Consider the following 20,391-nt stretch of genomic DNA (forward strand, 5'->3'; position numbering starts at 1 on the left):
ATTTGATCCTAGAAGTAATAAGGAGCCACTGAAGGTTCTTGAGAGAGTGGCATGGTCAGAACTGTGCTTTAGGAAAAATCATTTTGGTAACCATGTGGAGGATGGATTGGAGAAGGGGTGAACGTAAGGTAGATACACCAATTAGGAGGCTATTACAACAGTCCTGGGTGAGTAGAAAGAATACCAATATGAGAGGTGTTACAGAGGTAGAAATACCAAGATTTGGGAAATAGTTGAATATGTGAGGTCAGGGAGAATGAGGAGCTGAGGAAAACTCTAAGATTGTAAACTTGGGCAAATGGAAGGAGGGGAGTTTTCTCAACTAAAACTGGTAAGAAGAAGAGCAAGCTGGGTATTCTTGGGGGAAAGAAATGATAATGAATTCTGCTTTGGACAGGGTGAGTTTGATGTGCTAAGAAGACATCGGATTGGAAAGGTCCACTATGCAATTGATGATGCAAGACTAAGGCTCAGAAGAAAGGTTGGGGCTTGATATATAGCCGTAGGGGTCATCTGAATAGAAATAAGTGAATCTCTGAGGGCTGATGAGATTAGCAAGAGAGAGAGAATTTAGAGATAAGATGAGAGCCCAAGACTAAGTCCTGGGGTGCACCCAGCTAGGGGGCAGAATACAAATGATGGTCCAGAACAGGACACTGAGAGGGAGTGCTTGGATGTGTATTTCCCAAGACAATACTTTCCCCCTTTGGACCAATCTAATCATTAGGATGTTTTTCCTTATATCAAACTTAATTTTCCCTTTTTACAACTTCTGCCCTTTACTCCTAGTTATCTCCTCTGGGGCCAAACAAAACAAGTTGAATCTCTTCCACAGGTAGTTATCATGCCATTCTATACCACACCTTTGCCCCAGGGTTTCTCTACTAATCTGAGTGAAATATCATTCAACTGATCTGCATATGATACAACAACAACATAATAATAACTATCATTTATAAAGCATTTTAAGGTTTGCCCAGTTTTAAAATATTATATCATTTTATATTATTTGGTATGTAATATAATCAATGGGGGCAGCTAGGTGACAGATCACTGAACTTGGAATCAAAAAGACTCATCTGCATGAGTTCAAATCCAGCCTCTGACACTTAGTAGCTGTGTGATCCTAGGCAAGTCACTCAACCCTGTTTGCCTCAGTTCTCCTATGCAAAATGAATGAGACAAGGAAATGATAAGCCACTCTAGTATCTTTGCCAAGAAAACCCCAAAATGGGATCACAAAGAGTCAGGCACAACTGAAATGACAGAACAACAATAACAACAAAAATATAATTAATATATAATATAATCACAAGGCATTCTGCTTGCCTTCCTATAAATGCTTTCCAGATTATCAATATGATTTCTACTGTGTAGTACCCACTACTGAATGCAATAACCCAGTTATGTTCTGACCAGGATGTAGCACAGTAGACCTCTCACTTCCGCAGCCCTAGATACTATGGCTTTCTTAATACTGACAATATTGCATCAGTATTTTTTAGCTGCCATAAAATACTGCTACCTCACATTGAGTTTGCTGTCTGCTAAAACTCCCAGGTCTTCTTCCAAAGAATGATATGATTAGATATGTGGAGAGAGAAAAAGTGAGGGGGCAGAGCCAAGATGGAGGAGTAAAAGCAGTGACTTGCTTGAGCTCTCCACCAAATCCCTCCAAATACCTATAAAAAATGTCTGTAAACAAATTCTAAAGCAGCACAACCCACAAAAAGACAAAGTGAAACAAATTTCCAGCCCAAGACAACCTAGATGGTTGACTGGAAAAGGTATATCGCACCAGACTGGAAGAGGAACACAATTTAGCGTGGGCACACAGGCCACAGCAAACCTGGAGCAGGCCTCAGAGGGCTGAATCGCGGGCAGCTGTGGTGGTTTCCAGAATTCTCAACCCATGAACACCAAAGACAACTTAGAAGGTCAATGGGAAAAGTCTGTGTCTGTGGTGAGAGAGAGAAGTACAGTGGTCTCAGCTCCAGTCCCCAAGCTCAGCCCTGGGGCAGCAGCTGCCTCCTGAGCTTCCGGTCCACAGGCTGAGGGGGAATCTAGTGGCTGATCAAAGAGAGATTGCAGGGATCTCTCTGCTGGTGCAAGATTCTCTTGCTATGCCCGTGCTTGGGTCACAGTTCTGGGTGGCAGTCCTAGGGCAAGGAGGAGTACTGGCATGGTGGGACTCGTAGTGGCTGTAGAGAGAAAATCCTTCTCACAGTTCTAAGACAGAAAAAGTGCTTGTGGTCACTCATACACCAGAGCACAGGCCAGGAAAGGAGTAAACACCTCGTCCTTGATCATACCACCTTGGAAGAACTGAAAATTTACAGGTCCCTACAAGTATCTCTGAAAACAGCTGCACAAAACCCCTGAAGCTTGGGACACTACATTCTCCACAGGAAACAGACCCCTACCTTAACAAAGAGTTTATAACACAAGTAATTGGCTGGGTTCATGAGCAAGCAGTGCAAAAAGAGTCAGACTGTATTATCTTACTTTGTTAACAAAGAAGATCGAAACATACAACCAGAAGAAGACAATGAAGCCAAAGCTCCTACATTCAAAGCCTCCAAGAAAAATATGAATTGGTCTCAAGCCATGAAAGAGCTCAAAAAGGATTTTGAGAAGCAAGAAAGAGAAGTAGAGGAAAAACTGAGAGTGATGCTAAAGGAGACCTAAAAAATACTAAAGAGAAAAGGTGAGGAATGGAGGCTAACTCCAAGACTGGATTCATCTCCCCATACCTCCTCCAATTTGTCCTTGTTCCCCTGCATCCTCCGTGCTCCAAGATTATTGGCCTTCTCTCAGTTCCTCTGACATGGTGCTCCATCTCCCATCTCCATATCTTTGCACTGGCTACCCCTGCACCAAAAATGCTCTGCCCCCTTCACTGCTCTTACTTTATCTGGCTTCCTTTAAGACATAGCTCAAATCCTACCTTCTGCAGGGAGCCTTTTTCAGGCCACCCACCTACTAATGCCCTCCCCTTTCAGATTACTTTATATCTATCTGCATAAATCTTCTTTTAACCTGATTGTTTGTTTGCATGTTCTTTCTCTCATTAGAATGTATACTCAGAGGAGAGGAAATTCTGCCTTTCTTTGTATCCCCAGTACTTGGCAAGATGCCTGCCACAGAGTAAGCACTTAATAAATGTTTGTTGATTAATTTGTGAAGTTGATTTTACTTACTCTACATTTATCTCTGTTTTGTTTCACCTTATTAGATTCACATTAGCTTATCAAGATCTTTTTTGAAGCCTGCCTTTGTCACCTCTCACCAGCAAAGGTTAGGACCATCAATTTAGGGCCAAAAGAGACCTTAGGGATCATCTGTTGAGGTACCTGAGGCTTCAAAAAATAAAATAATTTGCCCAAGATCTTACTGGTATACATCCAAATGGGGATTTTGAACCCAGTTCCTCTGAATCCAGACTCACTTTATCTACTATGCCACAAAACGCTACCCACTGTCATAGACTGAACAGATTCTGAGGTTCCCGCCAACTCTACGATTCTGTGGGAAGTGAAGAACAACTTAACCAACCATAAGGTTTTTTTAAAAAAATGATGATCCTACACCCCAGAGAACCGTCAAATCACTTAGCCCATAGCACACTTAGGTAGGTATTTACCCTGTTCCATTTTGCATGGGAGTGATTTGATTATGGGCTATCTCCTCTAGTGCAGTGTCATTTCCATTAGGGTAGGGACTGAATCAAGTTGTAAACTGTCATGTATTTGACAGTTTGTTCAGTATCTTGTCATGGAAGGTGATATCCACAAAAGAACTATACTGAGCCAATACATGCTATGAACAAACATGTAGATTATACAATACTCGTTAAGGAATTCAATTTAAAAATATATTAAGCACTTACTACGTGTCAGGCATTGTGCTAGGAATATGAAGACAAAAATAACAGTGTTTTGCCTTCAAGGAGCATACATTTTGCGGGAAGAGTGTTCAACTTATGCTCTGATAAGCAAATGTAAACAAAATAATTTTAATCAAAATTAGCGCTAACAACTAAGGGAAACATGAAAAGCTTCCTATGGCAGATAGCCTCTTAGCCGTGCTTTGCAAAGAGATATAGGGAGTCAATGAAGATGATGAAGGAGGACGGTGACATGGTCAGATATGTGTTTTAAGATGTTTGTTTGGCAGCTGTGTGAAGTCTGAGTTGGAGAAGAGAGAGACTGAAAATAAGGGATCAATTGGGAGGCTATTACAAATGTCTAGGTGAAAAGTATTGAGGGCTGGAAGCAAGATGGTGGCTGAGTGAGTGGGGAGAGGAGATGCATACAAGAGATGCTGTGAAAGGGGGAAATCCACAGGATTTGGCACTTGCAGTCATTTCTTATTAAGCCTTAATCACTGAATGGGCACTGCCTCAGTCAAACTGAGACCTGTTAAAGATTTTAGCTTGAAAAGGCCATGGTTCTTCACTGCACCCAGAGCCATCTCCAGTTGTCCTGATCTATATCTGGCCACTGGACCCACATAACTCCAGAGGAGAAAGTGAGGCTGGTGACTTTGCACAGCCCTTCTTCATTTAAATCCAATTCACTTGCACATTATGGCATCACCTCTCCAATGTCACATTCGTCTTAGAGAATAAAGAACAATCAGCAACAGATATTGGCAGAAGAAGGGGTGAGGGAAAAGAAACAATCAAGAATGTTTAGATCTGGATGGCATTTGTTTACATGTTGCTTTCTCATTTAGAATGTGTGCTCCTTGAGGGTAGGGACAATTTTTGCCTTACTTTATATCCCCCGGTACTTATCACTGGCCCTGAAACAGAGTAAACATTTAATAAATGTTTGTGTATTTGACTTGCAGATGTTCTGAATGCATTTGAGACTTTACCCAGGTGAGAGGAAGGACAGTGGTACCCTCAAAAGAATTAAGAAAGTTTGGAGCAGGGGCAGCTAGGTGGCGCAGTGGATACAGCACCGGCCCTGAAGTCAGGAGGACCTGAGTTCAATCGTGACCTCAGACCAAACACTTGACACTTACTAGCCATGTGACCCTGGGAAAGTCACTTAATCCCAATTGCCTAAAAAAAAAAAAGTTTGGAGCACAGAGGGGTTTGGGTATGGGAAGAAGAGTGGGTTTGAGAATATAATGAGTTCTGTTTTAGACATGCTGGGTTTGAGATGTCTAGAGAAAACGTAGATGGAGATGTCCAGCAGACATTTGGTAATAAAGGAATTAAGTTCAAGAAGAAATATAGATCTGGAAATCATTTACTTAGAGATGATCATGAAAACTATGAGAGCTACTTAACTTACCCAAAGAAACGAAATAGAGAGAAAAGAGAGAAGGACCTATGACAGAGTCTTAAGAAATGTCTACCCTTAATAGGTAGAAGGGTGACAATGCAGCACAGAAAACTGAAGAGTGCTTAGACAGATAGGAGAACCAAGAGACAGCAGTGTCATGGAAGCTAAAAAACAGAAAGCATTACAGAAAGGGCGTGGTCCAAAGTTGCAGTGAGGTCAAGGAGCATGATGACTAAGAAAACATCATCATATTTAGCAGTCTGGAGATCTTTAGTAAATTGGAGACAGCAGTTTCAGCTGAATAGTGGGGTAGGAAGCTACATTTGTAAGGAAGAGGTGGCCCGCACAGGGCTGCATTGTGGCCTGAGTGGGGCCAAACTAAATTAAAATGTACTTAGAAAATATTTAACCAGATAAATAAAAATGCAACTGAACATAGATAATGTTAATATGTGGTTTTCTAAGACAATATGCAGCTCCCAGAATCCTTAGGTCCAGTTTAATGGCCTTGGTTCTATTTGAGTTTGACACCACTACTTTAGGACTGAAACATGAGTGGGAGATGAAGAGAAACAAAGAATGTAGGCAACCTTAAGTAAAATATAAAGCAATTTTATTTTAATGGAGTTTTTCATGTTTCTAAATATTGGTGATGATACCACTGCTACCAGCAAATAGTATAAAGAATGGCATCTGGGAACTACATGACATTTCACTCCTTCATTTGCATGTTTCCCAACATGCAAGATACTTTAGAAAGGCAGTATGGCACAGTGGGAAGAGCAATGTCTTTAGAGTCAGAGGATTTGAATTGAAATCCTATTTCTGACACTGACAACCTGCATGATCTTGAGCAATTCATGCAACTTCCCTGGACCTGTTTCTTCATCTGAAAAGATTGGACTAAATGACTCCTGTGGTCCCTTCCAGTTCTACATCTGTGACACTCTCTGGGTCTCAGTTTCTTCATCTGTTAAGTAAAAGTATTAAGTCTTAGACTCTACTATCCCTTCTAGCTCTAAACCCACAAAATCTATCTGAGGGTAGTCACTTCTCATTCAGTGTGCAAAAACATTACAGTTCCAATTCCAGTTGCAATTTCCTTTGTGTAGTTTTAAGTTGTTTTTGACCTCTAAGACATGAACTGGGGTCATTCCATCATCTAAACAATGTGGTAGACTGGAAATCGGGAGAGGAGGGCAGTGTCTGGAGGTAATGCCTATAGGTATTTTTATTGATGTGGAATGTTATGACCTGATTTTTATTTTGTATTTTTTTAAGGATGATTGGATCAAAAGAAAAAAGACCTGATTTTTAAATATGTGTGTGTATGTATGTGTGTGTGTGTGTGTGTGTGTGTGTGTGTGTGTGTGTGTATCAGCTCTTTTGTGGTGGTAAAATATTGGAAATTGAAGGGATGCCTATCAATTGAGAAATGGCTGACAAACAAGTTGTGGTATATGATTGTGATGGAATATTATTGTGCTATAAGAAATGCTGAGCAGGATGGTTTCAGTAAAACCTAGGAAGACTTATGTGGATTGATGCAAAGTGAAGTGAGTAGAACCAGGAGAACATTGTACATAGTAACAGTAATATTGTTATGATGGATCAACTGTGAAAATTTTAGCTACTCTGATCAATAAAATTATCCAAGAAAATTCCAGAGGACCCATGATGAAAAATGCTATCCACCATTAAAGGGAGAACTGATGAACTCTGAGTGAAGATTGAAGTATATTTTTTTCACTTTATTTTTCTTGCTGCTTTTGTTTTTGTTTGTTTTTTTTTCAATATGGCAAATGTGGAAATGTATTTTGCATGACTTCACATGTATAATTCACATCACAATGCTTGTCTTCACAATGGCTAGGAGAAGGGTGGGAGGGAAAAAGATAATTTGGAATTCAAAATTTTTTTAAAAGAGTGTTAACAAAAAAAATTTATAGGATCAGAGCTCTAGACCCAGAAGCTGCCTTAAAAATCTAGTTCAAAATGTATTTTATAGATGCAGAAACAGAGGATCAAAGAGGTTAAATGACTTGCCTCTAGGCCCACAAATAGTAAAAAAGTTAGGAATCAAACCCAGGACTCTGACTTGAAATATGATGTTCTTTCTGATAAATTATGCTGCCTTAGTTTTGATTTAGGTCATCATTGAGCTTGAATCTTGTCTATCTTTATATTCCTCTCAGCACATAATACAGAAAACATCCTGCACACAGTAGGAACTTTGTACTTAATAGGTGCGTTGGATTTTCTTCATTTGTCTCTGCAGACATACAGTAGCCCACACTTCAGCAGCAGTGGTTGCTCCTATTCTCAGCAAGCTGTTTAAAATTACTGGCTGGTTGTTGTTGTTTTTTCTCTCTTCCTGCCAGTGCTAGAGTTCTATGATGTTATAAATGAGACTTATCTAAACAGCACCCTTAATAAAACAGTGTTTGAACAGGATAAAGAAGCAAACAGAAAAGATATTTAGAGAAAGTACCCAGTAGCCCCTGGGGTGAAACGCCCTTCTCCCAAACCCACTAACAGCTTCTCTGGCCTGAAAGATTTTTAGATTTTGTGGTTAGCACATTCACAGTTTTTTAATATTGTCCATACTGTATTGACTGAGGAGATAAACTTTTTTTTTCCTTTTAGGAGAAAAATAAAACCAAGAAAAGGAGCTTAACATCCCTCCAAAAATATTCAACTCAGAAGGGTCTTGTGTTGTAGAAACCATGTTCCTAAGTGTACTTGGGTGCTGATACTAGAAGCCATCCAAGATTATAGATTGAAAGCTGGAATGGCTCTTAGAGCTCATCAAATCCAAATCCCATTTTCATTATACAGATGATGAACTTGTAACAGTGGTAATGAGTAACCTGTTCAAAGTGACATAGGTACTAAGTGGAAGAGTTAAGATCTGAACCCAGGGCCTCAGATTCCAAATCCAGAATACTTTCTACTGCATTATGCTAACCTTTTTGGTTAGAAAAATATGCAACTGTGAAATGCAGCTATAATCCTAGATTAATTCAGTATCTTATTTTTTAAGTTAATACTTTTGGTTTTATATCGCATTCATTTTGAAAGATATTTCTCCCCTATTCCCTTACTTAGCAAACCATACCTTACAACAAAGAATAAAATGGGGGTGAGGGACAATTCAGCAAAACCAACCAACATATTAACCATGTCTGACAGTGTATGTGAAGTTCCTAACCCATAGTTCCTCACCTTGCACATTGAAGGAAGGGAAGTGCATTTTCTCACCTCTTCTCCAAGCAGTTAGGGTATGCAATGGATAGAGCACTTGGGCCTATTGTTAGGAAGAGCTGAGTTCAAATCTTGCCTCATATACTTGCTAACTATATAACCATGGACATGTCATTGGCACTTTATTTGCCTCAGTTCTCTCAAATGTAAAATGAGGATAATTGTAGCACCCATCTCCTAGAGTTTTGAGAATGAAATTGTTGTGAGATGACATTTCTAAAACAGCACAGTGTCTGGCACAAAGGAGGTGCTTAATAAATGCTTGATTCCTTCCTCCAAGTCCAAGCTTAGTCATTGTAATTATGCAGTATTCAGTTTCATTTCATTATTCTTTCCATTTATGTTGTAGTCTTCATGTATATTGTTTTCTTGGTTCTGCTTATTTCATTCTCTCTGTATCTCAGAATTCTTCATAATAATTGTTTCTTTGAATACAATTATATCTCATTACATTCATGTACCATAATTTGTCTAGGACTTGTCCAATTTATGGGAACCCACTCTGTTTCCATTTCTATACTACCACAAAAAAGGGGCTGATATGAATATTTCCAAGTCTGTGCTCCTTAGAGTGGATAATTCATTATTATCATCAACAAAGTCAAATGTATATTGATGTCTTACTATGTATAAGGCACTGGAGTACAGACTTTGGAGGTGTGAAAGATGAATAAGACAAAAAGCCCATCCCCAAGAAGCTTACAAATCTGGGTTGATAAAACATATACTGCAATATTCCAAGGAATTATGATTTGACATTTTCCTTCAGCTGCTTTTCTTGACTTCAACTTTAAGGAACACCATTCCCTCCCCAGGATAAGTTGATGACCTGAAATCTCAACTGCCATGAAGAATGACTGTATATACTCTGTTGCTGTTCATTTGTCTTCCAACTCTTCAAGACCCCATGGATCATACTGTCCATGGGGTTTTCTTGGCAAAGATATTGGAGTGGTTTGCCATTTCCTTTTCCAGTGGATTAAAGCAAACAGAGGTTAAGTGACTTGCCCAAGGTCACACAGCTAGTAAGTGTCTGAGACTGGATTTGAACTCAGGTCTTTCTGACTCCAGGTGCAGAACGCTACCAAGTTTGAGTTCTTCACTGAGCACCTGGCTGTCTCCACTTCCACCTAGCTGTATATAATATACTTTCTCAGTTCACCTTCAGTTGTTTCTCCCCTCCGGAGGGCTGGAAGGCAGAGCACTAAACTCCTTCCAAAACCTTCCTTGTAGAGGGCATACAACCTTCTTGGCAATTCCATTCTTCAGCAGCAGCTCTGCGTGGCTTTGATTCCATGGTAGAACAACATGCCCCCCCCATGCCCTCTCTCTTTTCTCCCTGGTCCCTCCCCTCAACCTCTCCACCCCACTCTTCAATTTCCTTTTATGCGCTGTCTACCCCCATCAGATTGTAAGCTCCTTGAGGGCGGTGCCTGGAACATGACAGGTGGCTTAATAAATGTTCGTTCAATTAAATTGAATTGGCTGGCATGGTTTTCCATGCACTGATACAGAATGCAGTCCTTAGCATATGGTTTTTGATTGTTGCTGCGCTCCCCAAATTTATCTTCTTTCAGCAGACTTAATGGTGATAAGATTCTCAGCACTTAGGAGAGCCCGCAGGTGACAGATGTCAGACAACAGACTCATCACTCTTAAACTCAAAGTCTTTCCATCTTGGTAGAGGTGGAAATAGCTAACGCCTGTCAGAGTACTCCATAGGTATAACCTTCAATCGCTCAAGGTCACTATGAGCTACCATGTCATGATGAGGTAGATAAGTAGGGCTTGGTGAAGGGTAAGATGAATCCACATGAAAAAAATAGCTACAATGTGAATTAGTAAGGGTCTGCTGAGTGGCCTAGAATATACTTCAGAGAATATAGGACCACTTTCAGCTGTTGAGGAGAGAGTGGAGGAGCATTGGCGAAAGTTTCCCAGATGAGATGAGATTTGAAAAATAGTAATACACATAGATCACACATATATAATCTAAGAGGAAGTGGTGAAGAAAGGAGGGAGACAATTTGGAATTCAATCTATTTTTTAAAAATGAATGTTAAAAATTTTCTTTACATGTAATTGGGAAAAATACTATTAAAATACTTACTACATGTATGTAAAAGAAATAGTATTTATTCAGCCTACACAAGATATGTTTGATTACTTATTCTACTGAGTAATGCTATATATTTTGTTGTAGACAAGAAAGATGGATAATGCCACTGGTTGGTCTGCATAAGGCTAGGGATCCATAGTCCATGGGTTGGGAACCTTTTCTCTAATATAATTATCATCTCTATGCAGAGAACTCCAAGATCTAAGTATCCAGCCTTAGCCTTTCTCCAAAGCTCCAGGACTGCATCACCAACCCACTATGGAAAATTTCCAGCTACCTGGCCTATAGGAATCTTAGATTCATTGTTTCCATAATAGAACTTGTTAACTTTCCCCCGAAAACCATTCCCTCTTCTCTAATTTTGTTGAAAATACCACCATCTTTCCAATAAGCTAGGTTATCAATCTCAGAGTCATCCATTATTTCTTTTCTGTCTTCATAACCTTAATGCCTAGTATAGTGCCTGCCATACAGTAGGTGCTAATGAATACTTATTGATTGAATAATTGATTGACTATCCTTACTTCCTGCCCTCTGGGGCTTATAACCTATTTGACTTGTATGGTACCCAGCCCAATAATTCTGGCTTCGCCACTTACTAACTATATACTTGATAAGGTCATTTCCCCTCTTTTGGACTCAATTTCCTCATCTGTAAAGTGAGGGGATTGGAATAGAAGCTATCTGAGTTCCAATCTCACTCTAAATCTATGATCCTAAGTGCAGTTGGGTGGTAGCTAAACTCATTTTTGGGGGCTTGATTAAGTCACAGCTTCCTGTTTATTTTTGAAAGCACCATCGAAACAAGCTTTTTGACCTGCAGACCAAAACACATCTGGAACGAGGCACAACCCTCCCCCCTTCAACAGATACAGTTAATGTAATGTCGCAAGTAAAAGCATTGCAACTCAGTTGTTGTTCCACTTCCAGTAATTGCTATGAAATGCTACCACGCTTCTCAAAATATAGGTGTTGTCTCAGGGCATGTGATGAGAGAACAAGGTATGCCTCACTTTCTTCTTTTTATCTTGGACTTTACACCAATAAATTCTCCTAACAGCTAACAATTGTTCTTTTTCTATATTTATTTCAAGTGAAAGGCCCTTGAAAGCAGAGACTTCATAGTCTGATCTCACTAAGATTTCTAATGTAATATCTATCATTACCAATATTAAATTGAAGCATATTTTTACCCTAGCCATACCTGTGAAAACATTCTTCCCTATCCCCTTCTTTTCTCTTCTGCCTGTTAGCTTCTGGCAAAGGCAGACTATGGTAGAGGTGGTACAAGGCTAAAGAGTTTTCCCTTCCCATTGGAAAATTACTTGTGCACCACACCACCAGCTGACTTGATAATTCTGCATATTGTTGGTCATCCAAAAACACTTGGAAGCCCTATCCATCACTTTGCCATCCCTTGCTCCCATGTTTGCCCTTATCTGTACTGTGGCTACTAACTATATATACAGACTAACATATGCATTTAATAACAGACATTTCATAAAACTGATTTTTATGACATTCCTAATTAGCCTGAACATCTAACACTTTGCTGTAGTCAAGCATTGCTATACAACGATCAAAGGGTGAGAGAAGAGGATGAGCCCATTTGAACTTATGGGTACTTACCTCATGAAAGCCAGAGCAGAGGGTACTTGCAGAATGACAGCATTCTCTCCTCTATCCCATAACAATGAAAGAGAGGAGATTGAAAGGCTTTGTAAATCCAACATAAATGTTTCATTACCCCTTCTTGCACACTTCGAGAGAACCATGATCTCATTATCCCTTGACCTATACAAACAGAAACCTTCCCATACCCTCTGATCCTGTATGATTCATCTAGTGAAACCAGCTTAGTTGACAGAGCAAGGTGCCCTGAGAGATAAAGGGGAGGCAGCCTGTTCCAGGTGGGCCAAACCACCCCTTTACTATGTAAATCACCACCTCTTCTCAGAGCCTGAAGGAGGCAGTCTAAGATCTTACATCCAAGAACCCAAGAACCCATTCTTCTGGCATCTAGCCCACCATCCCTGCTTCTGGACTAGTCCACAGCCAATCCAAGGAAATTACCCTAGTAAAGATGAAATACGGCACCTGCCTTTGCAGATGTAGAGCCCCAATCACTTCAGCAAAACTAGCGATAATCAAAAAAGTTCTCCACATCAAAATTCTTGGCACTGTCAAATGTTTAAATGTCAGAAAGTATCTGGTTTTATAAATGGAAATAACATTTTAAAAGACATATTATCCTTCCAGGGCAACATATAATAGGACTATCACCTTCCTAATCCTACATATGTATATTTGTTTGTTTATTTGTTTTTCCCATGCAGTCTACATTACATTATCATTTCTGGCTACCATGTCACCATTCAAAGAATCATAGGATCATAAGATGATAGATTTAGTCAGCTGAGCTTGAGCTTGCATTCTCTAAAATCCCAAGAGCTTTTTCAGGGAAACTTTTCACGCCATATTTCTCCCATATTGTATTTGCGACATTGATTTTTTGTTTTACCTAAGTAGAAAACTTGCATTGATCCCTATAAAATTGCATCCTTTGGAGACAGAGCCAAGATAGCAGAGTAGCAGGAAGAAGTACAGCCAACTTATCCCCTTTAATTCCTCTAAACATAATCTATAATATACACCAGATCAGATCTTGATAGGGAGATCCAAGAAGACATCATAGTGAATCATGTTTCCAGCCTAAGACAACATAGTGAGATGGACAGAGAAGTCTATGGGTACTGGGGACAGGATGTAGCCAGAAATGACCATGCAGAGAGAAGGTGGTTAAGGAAGATTCTGTGAACCAGGACAAGAACAGGTCCCAAGTCCAGCACAGAGGAAATTAATCTTCTGCAGGATGCAAGAATAGGTGTCAAATGGCAGCTACTCAGTTCCAGGTAATAAAGTCAGGGGTGGTGTGAGAAGGGGATCTGTGTTTAGGAGTAGCAATCTGGGATGAGGATGGTTATGGGCCCCAAGCTATATACTGAGTGAGCAGCAAGTTTAAAACCAAGCAGCAGCTGTGTGGCTCTAATTCCAGGAGTAGAGCAGGGTCTCTGTTTCAGCTTCCAGTCCAGTCTGAAGCCAGCAGCAGAATAACCAGAGCAAGAATCCTAGACCAAAAACAATCCTGCAGTTCAGTCAATCTGAACCAGAAGATCTTTCCAGCTGGCTGGTAGAGGCTGAGACCAGTGGCACTCTCCTGCAATTTCAACTGGGGCAATGCCACAGGTGAGTTGCTTTACCCAAACCCAGATCATTTACAGAGCATATACCAGGAAAGTAGCAATCAGACTTTGCCCTGGGCATGCCACTTTGGGAGCACTAAAAGTTTTCCAGTTTCCAGACTGAGCTATCCCCAAGATCCTAGAATAACAAAACACTCCAAACTCTAAGAAAGTAGCAGCAAGAACAGAGACGACGCAAGTTCAGCCCAATCATTCCCTGCAGAAGTAAGAAGAGGCTGGTCCTAACAAAGTCCAAAATCAGGAAATAAGCTGGAAGAATGAGCAAATAAAAAATAAACCACCATAAAAAATTGTTATGGTGACAGAGATGTTCAAGACATAAAGCCAAAAGAAGAGAATAGTCCCAAACACTGCTTGGGCACAAACTCAACCAGAGTTTCTGGAAGAGTTAAAGGAAGAATTTTTTAAAAGTTTTAAAATATTTTGTAAATCAAATGAGTGCTAGAGGGGGGAAATGGAAAAGAAATTAGAACTGTGGAAGAAAGAATTAAAGAAGTAATTAATAGCTTAGCACAAATGGTACAAAACCTTACTCAAGCAATAATGTAAAAAGACTGAAAAATGGAAGAAAATATAAGGCATGTCACAGCAAAAAAAATAAAAGCTGACCTGGGAAAAAAATTGAAAAGATAAAATTTAAGAATCACTGGACTAACTGAATGTCATGATCAAAAAGAAAAAAAAGAACTTAGACATCATATTTCAAGAAACTATAAAATAAAACTGTCCAGATCTCTTAGAACAAGACGGGAAAATGGAAATAGAAAGAATTCACTGATCTTCCCCTAGAACTCCAAAATGAAAACTCCTAAGAACATTATAAACAAAACCCAGAGTTTTGAGATGAAAGGGGAAAAAAATAGCTAACAGCCAGAAAGAAATAACTCAAATACCAAGGAGCCATAGTCAGCAGCACATACAACTTAGCAGTCACTATAATAAGGAGCAAAGAGCTTGGAATACAATATTCCAGGAGGCGAAGGATATTGGATTACAACCAAGAATAACTTACTCAGGAAAACTGGGTGTAATTCTTCAGGGGAAAGAATGGATCTTTAACATAACAGATGACTTCCAAGCATACCTAATGAAAAGACAAGAACTGCAAAGACACTTTGAAGTGTAGACAAAGCAGTCAAGAGAAACATAAAAAGTAAATGAAAGTAAATAATCTTAAGGGACTAAGCAAGGATAAATTGCTTACATTCTATCATTCCATGATTCCAGAGGACTTACAACAAAGTATACTATTCACCTCCTGCAAGAAAGGTAATGGCCTCAATGATACATACATTTTAAAGGATGATTAATGTGGGAATTTATCTTGATTAATTATCTATATTTGTTACAAAGGCCTTTTCCTCTTTTAGTGGAGGAGGGTAGAAGGGAAAAAATAAATGTTTATTGTTTGAAAAATAATTTTAGATGATTACTCAATTAAAAAGCATAATTAAAACCCAGAATTCCTGAAATTTAAAAAAAAATGTCTTATTTAAGGGTAATTTTTAAGGCTCTACTTTCTTCTACTGAGCAAAACATGCTGTTTTGTTGGCTTTTTTTTTTTTTGGTACTCAGTATTAGGCCTAGTTGAGTTATTCATCCTCCATATCTCTGTGTCAGTTGTGTGGCTCTGAAGACATGTTCCAATAGCCTGCTGGTAAATCAAGTCTCTCCCCACTCCAATTCATCCTCCATTCAGCTAATAAAGTGATTTTCCTAAAGCACTGGTCCAATCATGTCACATCCCACTTCCCTACTCTTAAACTCCAATGATTTCCTATTGCCTACAGGAACAAATACAAAATGCTGTATGTGGCATTCAAAGCCCTTCATAATCTAGCCCCCTACAGCCTTTCTTTTTGTTGTTGTTGTTGTTGGTTTGGGGTTTTTTTTGGCTAGACAATGAGGTTAAGTGACTTGCCCAGGGTAACACAGCTAGTAAGTGTTATGTGTCTGAGGCCGGATTTGAACTCAGGTCCTTCTGAATTCAGGGCCAGTGCTCTATCCACTGCACCACCTAGCTGCCCCCAAAGCAGGGCTGTGCTTAACAAGGCTCTCTTAGTTTTGGGGGCTTTTTTTGTTTTGTTTAGTTTTTTTGGTGAGGCAATCGGGGTTAAGTGAATTGCCCAGGGTCACACAACTAGTAAGTGTCTGAGGTCAGATTTGAACTCAGGTCCTCCTGAGGGCTGGTGCTCTATCTTCTGTGCCACCTCGCTGCAGCCCCCTACAGCCTTTCCAATCTCCTTGCACCTTACTTTCTGACACATACTCTTCAATCAATGACACTGGCTTCCTAGCTGTTCCATGAACAAGACACACCATCTATGGGCTCCAGGCATTTCATGGGGATGTTTCCCATGCCTGGAATGGTCTCCCTACTCAACTCCACCCACTGATTTCTCTGGTTTCCATTAAGTCTCAATTAAAATCCCAGTCTTTTACTGGAAACCTTTCCCAACCCCTCTTAATTCTAGTGCCTTCCAAGAGCTTGCTTTGTATATATTTGTTTGTATGTTTATCTCCCTCATTAGATTGTAAACTCCTTGAGGGCAGAGATTGTCTTTTGCCTCTTTTTGTATCTACACAGTGCCTGGCACATAGTAGGTGCTTGATAAATGTTTATTGATTGATGAAATGGATCAACAGAGACATGCAAGAAGATCTTTTGCACTTCATATCTATATTTCCTATGCAAATGAATCACAACATTTGAAGGTTGGAAAGAACCTCAGTACCCATTTAGCCTATCCCATAAATGAAAGGCATCCCCACCATAATATACCTAACAAGCAGTCATTCAGCCTCTGCCTGAAGTCTTCCAAAAAGGAGAGCTTGACTACCTCACAAGATGACATATTCACCTTTCAGAATGTTTGTAGAATGACTTGCCATAGTGCAGCCTCATGCCTAGCACTCTGCACCTTTGTTTTTCTTCATCTATGATTTTTTTTTGTAAGCCAATATCACTTATTACTTATATGCTATAAATGTGTTGCTAGAAAAAAGGTCCATTTTAAAATATTCCTCTGGGGATGCTGTATGACTATGACTTATGGCATACAACAGACCCTGAAGAATTCAAGTTAAGGGTCACTCAAAGGGGAATGAAAAAGCACATGGGAATTATCAGGAGGCTGCAACACATTACCAAACAAGAATTCTTCAAGAAGAGAGATGAATGACCAGAAAAAAAGGTGAACCAGTCATGTGGCAAAGGTGAAGAATAACAAATGGATGGCCTGAGTGTTCTACTGGGATCCATGCAATGTCAAGAAAATCAAAAAGGCACCAGCACCATTGAGTAAATCTCATATGGAAGATTTATATGAGTACATGGACAAGAGTCATGCAGTTAAGAAAGGGTATGGCTAGGGAGTAGTCTGAATAATTGGAAAGAATAGTCATATTGGCACAACTACATGATTATTGGGCACTAGGTGTCACAGTGGATAGAGCTCTGGGCCTGTAGTCAGGAAAACCTGAGTTCAAATTTGGTCTCAGACACTCACCAGCTATGTGACTGTGGCAAGTCACTCAAACCTGTTTGCCTCAGTTTCCTCATCTGTAGAATGACCTAGAGAAGGAAATGGCAAACCACTCCAGTGTCTTTGCCAAGAAAGCCCCAAATGGGGTAGCAAAGAGTCAGACACAACTAAAACACTATTGAACAAAATTAATGACCACTGAAATTTCAAAGTATTTCTTCTAATCTTACGTAATCCTCCTCTATATTATTCAGCAAATGAGATCATATTTTAAACTTATACAAGGTTGCCATATCTCACCACTTGGCTCATCTCACCTCATATATACTAAATGGTCAAAATTGAATAAAAGTAGTCATTCTTAATCTTTAGGGTTTGGGGGTAAAAAGATACTTGGTAGTGGTAATGCAAATTGGAGCATTCTTTCAGAAAGCAATCTGGCCATATTTTAACAGAAGAATTAAAACTGTTGATGTGTTTTGGTCATCTCAATACTGAAATTAATCCAGAGCAAATACTTTTTTAAAAATTTTATAAGGGGAAATGTTTGTTGCAGAACCATACATAATAATGTATAAAACATGGGCCATTAGCCCAAACTCTGGGTTTACATGGAGGCTACCCCAAGTCATATATCTTAGGCTTATTTCACACATACACACACACACACACACACACACACACACACACACACACACACACACGGACTTTTCTCTGGGAACCTAAAACATAGCTCATTTCTAGGTTTAACTCATAGATGTAGGCAAAAGTATCTTAGTTCTCATGTAATCATTCAAGGTAAGAATAACAGGTAGAGAATGTCTTTATTTTCTCCCTAGAGTCAAGAGAAAGAAAGCATAAAGGACTCTCAGGAGCTTCCCTCTTCAAGAAAAAGAGCTTGAAACAATTTCAATGTTCAGTGGCTAAACAGATGGTAACATGGCAGTACAATCGCATCTTGAGAGGCACACAGCAGAGTAATACAAAGAGCACAGAGCTTAGAATCAGAAGACCTTTGTTCAAGTAGGCCTTTTGTCACATACTAGCTGTGAGACATGGACAACTTGCTTCAACCTTCTGAGCCTCAGTACCTTCATCTGTAAAATGAGGAGCATGGTACTTTCCCTACCTCCCTTGCTCATATGGAAAGTAATTTACAAATGTGAACTATTTTATTGTTACTGTGAGCACTGTTTTTCAAAATGAAAATCCCGACCCTATACAAAAACATGGAAATGTCCATGTGAAATAATATAAAGTGAAAAAAATCAGAATTAATGAGCAGTACTGAACATGCACTATTACAAATATTGAATTACATATCAGGAATTGAGAATTAATCTGGGAGTCAATTGACAAAGGTAACACCTAGGTGAGAATACCGCTACCAATACAGGTCAGCACCTTTTCTGCAACTTAGGTGCTGACTTGTATTGGTAGCAGTATCCTTGCCACGGTGTTACCTTTACCAATTAAATCCAAGATTAATTCTCAAAGCCTTGGTAAAATTTTAAACTTAAATATCTTAAATTGCACTGAAGCTTTGAGGAATAAGAATAAGAGCTAACATTTATTTAATGTCTTAGAGTTTACAAAGTGCTTGAAAAACATTTCATTTGATCCTCACAACAACTCTGGGATGTAGGTGCTATTATTGTCCTCATTTTACAGATAAGGAAACTGGAGCAGGCAGAGGCCAAGTAACTCGACCATCATTTCCTATCTGGCTGCTTTCCTGGACTTCATCATCTCTAGAAATTCATCACTTTGTAAGATGAAATCAACTCAGAAACTCAAATCTTCTCAGATCATTTCCCACTCCAGCTTCATTCTCAGTTAACCTCCTCCTTCCTCCTTTTCAACTTCTTTTTATATGTTTTCTCTCCCCATTAGATTGTGAGCTCCTTGAGGACAGGGACTAACTTAAGTCTTTCTTTTTATCCTTTCTTACCTTAGCATAGTACTTGGTATATAGAGATACATTGTAATTGTTTATTGATTCTGCCTCTGACTCAGGGTCACACCACTAATAGTTGTCAGAGGCTGGATTTGAACTCAGGTCCTTCTGACTCATGATCCAGCTCCCCACACACTGTAGCATCTAGCTGTAAATCTAAATATACTAAATAAAGGGATAAAAGGATTATTGATGTCACTATCGACATCTGTTCATATAAGGTTAATTTTATTATAATATGGATTAAACACAAAATTCCATATTAAGTGTTGCATCCATAAATGCCAAGCCCCAACACACAACCTTACCAATGGGTCATTTAATTCCAACCCTTCCTCTTCAGGTCCCTTCTCTTTTTCTGCCAATTCCAAGGATTCTTGAATGCTCAGTTCTTTATTTTTCACCATGTTCATAATTTTCTTGAGTTTTTCTTGGCTGAGGCAGAACAAAAAAAGACAAGGCACACATTGGCATAGATCTGCTTACCCAGTCCTCCCAGGTGTGATACAGCTCTGCTGCGATATAGTTACATATCCAAGACCCACCACAAAATTACAATTTCATTCATATTTTATGTTCTATTGACAACCTGTCTGGTGAGTTTAATCTACCTTTGAAACCTACTGAGAGGCTACAAGAGACCAAATATACAGGGCTTTGTACAATTTCCAAATACAGGGTGCTTTGCAGTGGAACTGAAATTGCCAGGAGAAATCTTTGTTAGTTCCCCGGCTGGGCATGAGTTAAGAATACCAATTGTGTGTGTGTGTGTGTGTGTGTGTGTGTGTGTGTGTGTGCATGTGGGGGGGGCGGTAATAGAAGAAAGTCTGGCATACAGACTGCATGAAAGCACAATCAGGAACATAACACAAGGCCAATCAAATTGAAAATGGAAGAAACTTGAACTCTGGTCAAGTTACCACCTCAGCTTTTAAACAGCAGCTCATGACAAAACCTATAATTCTCTTTGCTGTTCATAAACAAAACCAAAATATGTCCATCAGTT

At 39.4% G+C, this 20,391-nt stretch overlaps 1 protein-coding gene across 1 annotated transcript in view; it reads right to left on the minus strand.

Annotated features, from left to right (window-relative positions):
• LOC110206425 (uncharacterized) overlaps positions 1–20,391 on the minus strand; it is a 119,235-nt gene that overhangs the window by 73,264 nt on the left and 25,580 nt on the right. Inside the window, 1 exon segment of the mRNA XM_078149161.1 lies at positions 19,694–19,820. Within this exon segment, the coding sequence (XP_078005287.1) occupies positions 19,694–19,820 (127 nt within the window).

This window comes from Phascolarctos cinereus, unplaced genomic scaffold, assembly GCF_003287225.1.
Source record: "Phascolarctos cinereus isolate Bilbo 61053 unplaced genomic scaffold, phaCin_HiC Scaffold_2;HRSCAF=192, whole genome shotgun sequence".
Classification (NCBI taxonomy): Eukaryota; Metazoa; Chordata; class Mammalia; order Diprotodontia; family Phascolarctidae; genus Phascolarctos; species Phascolarctos cinereus.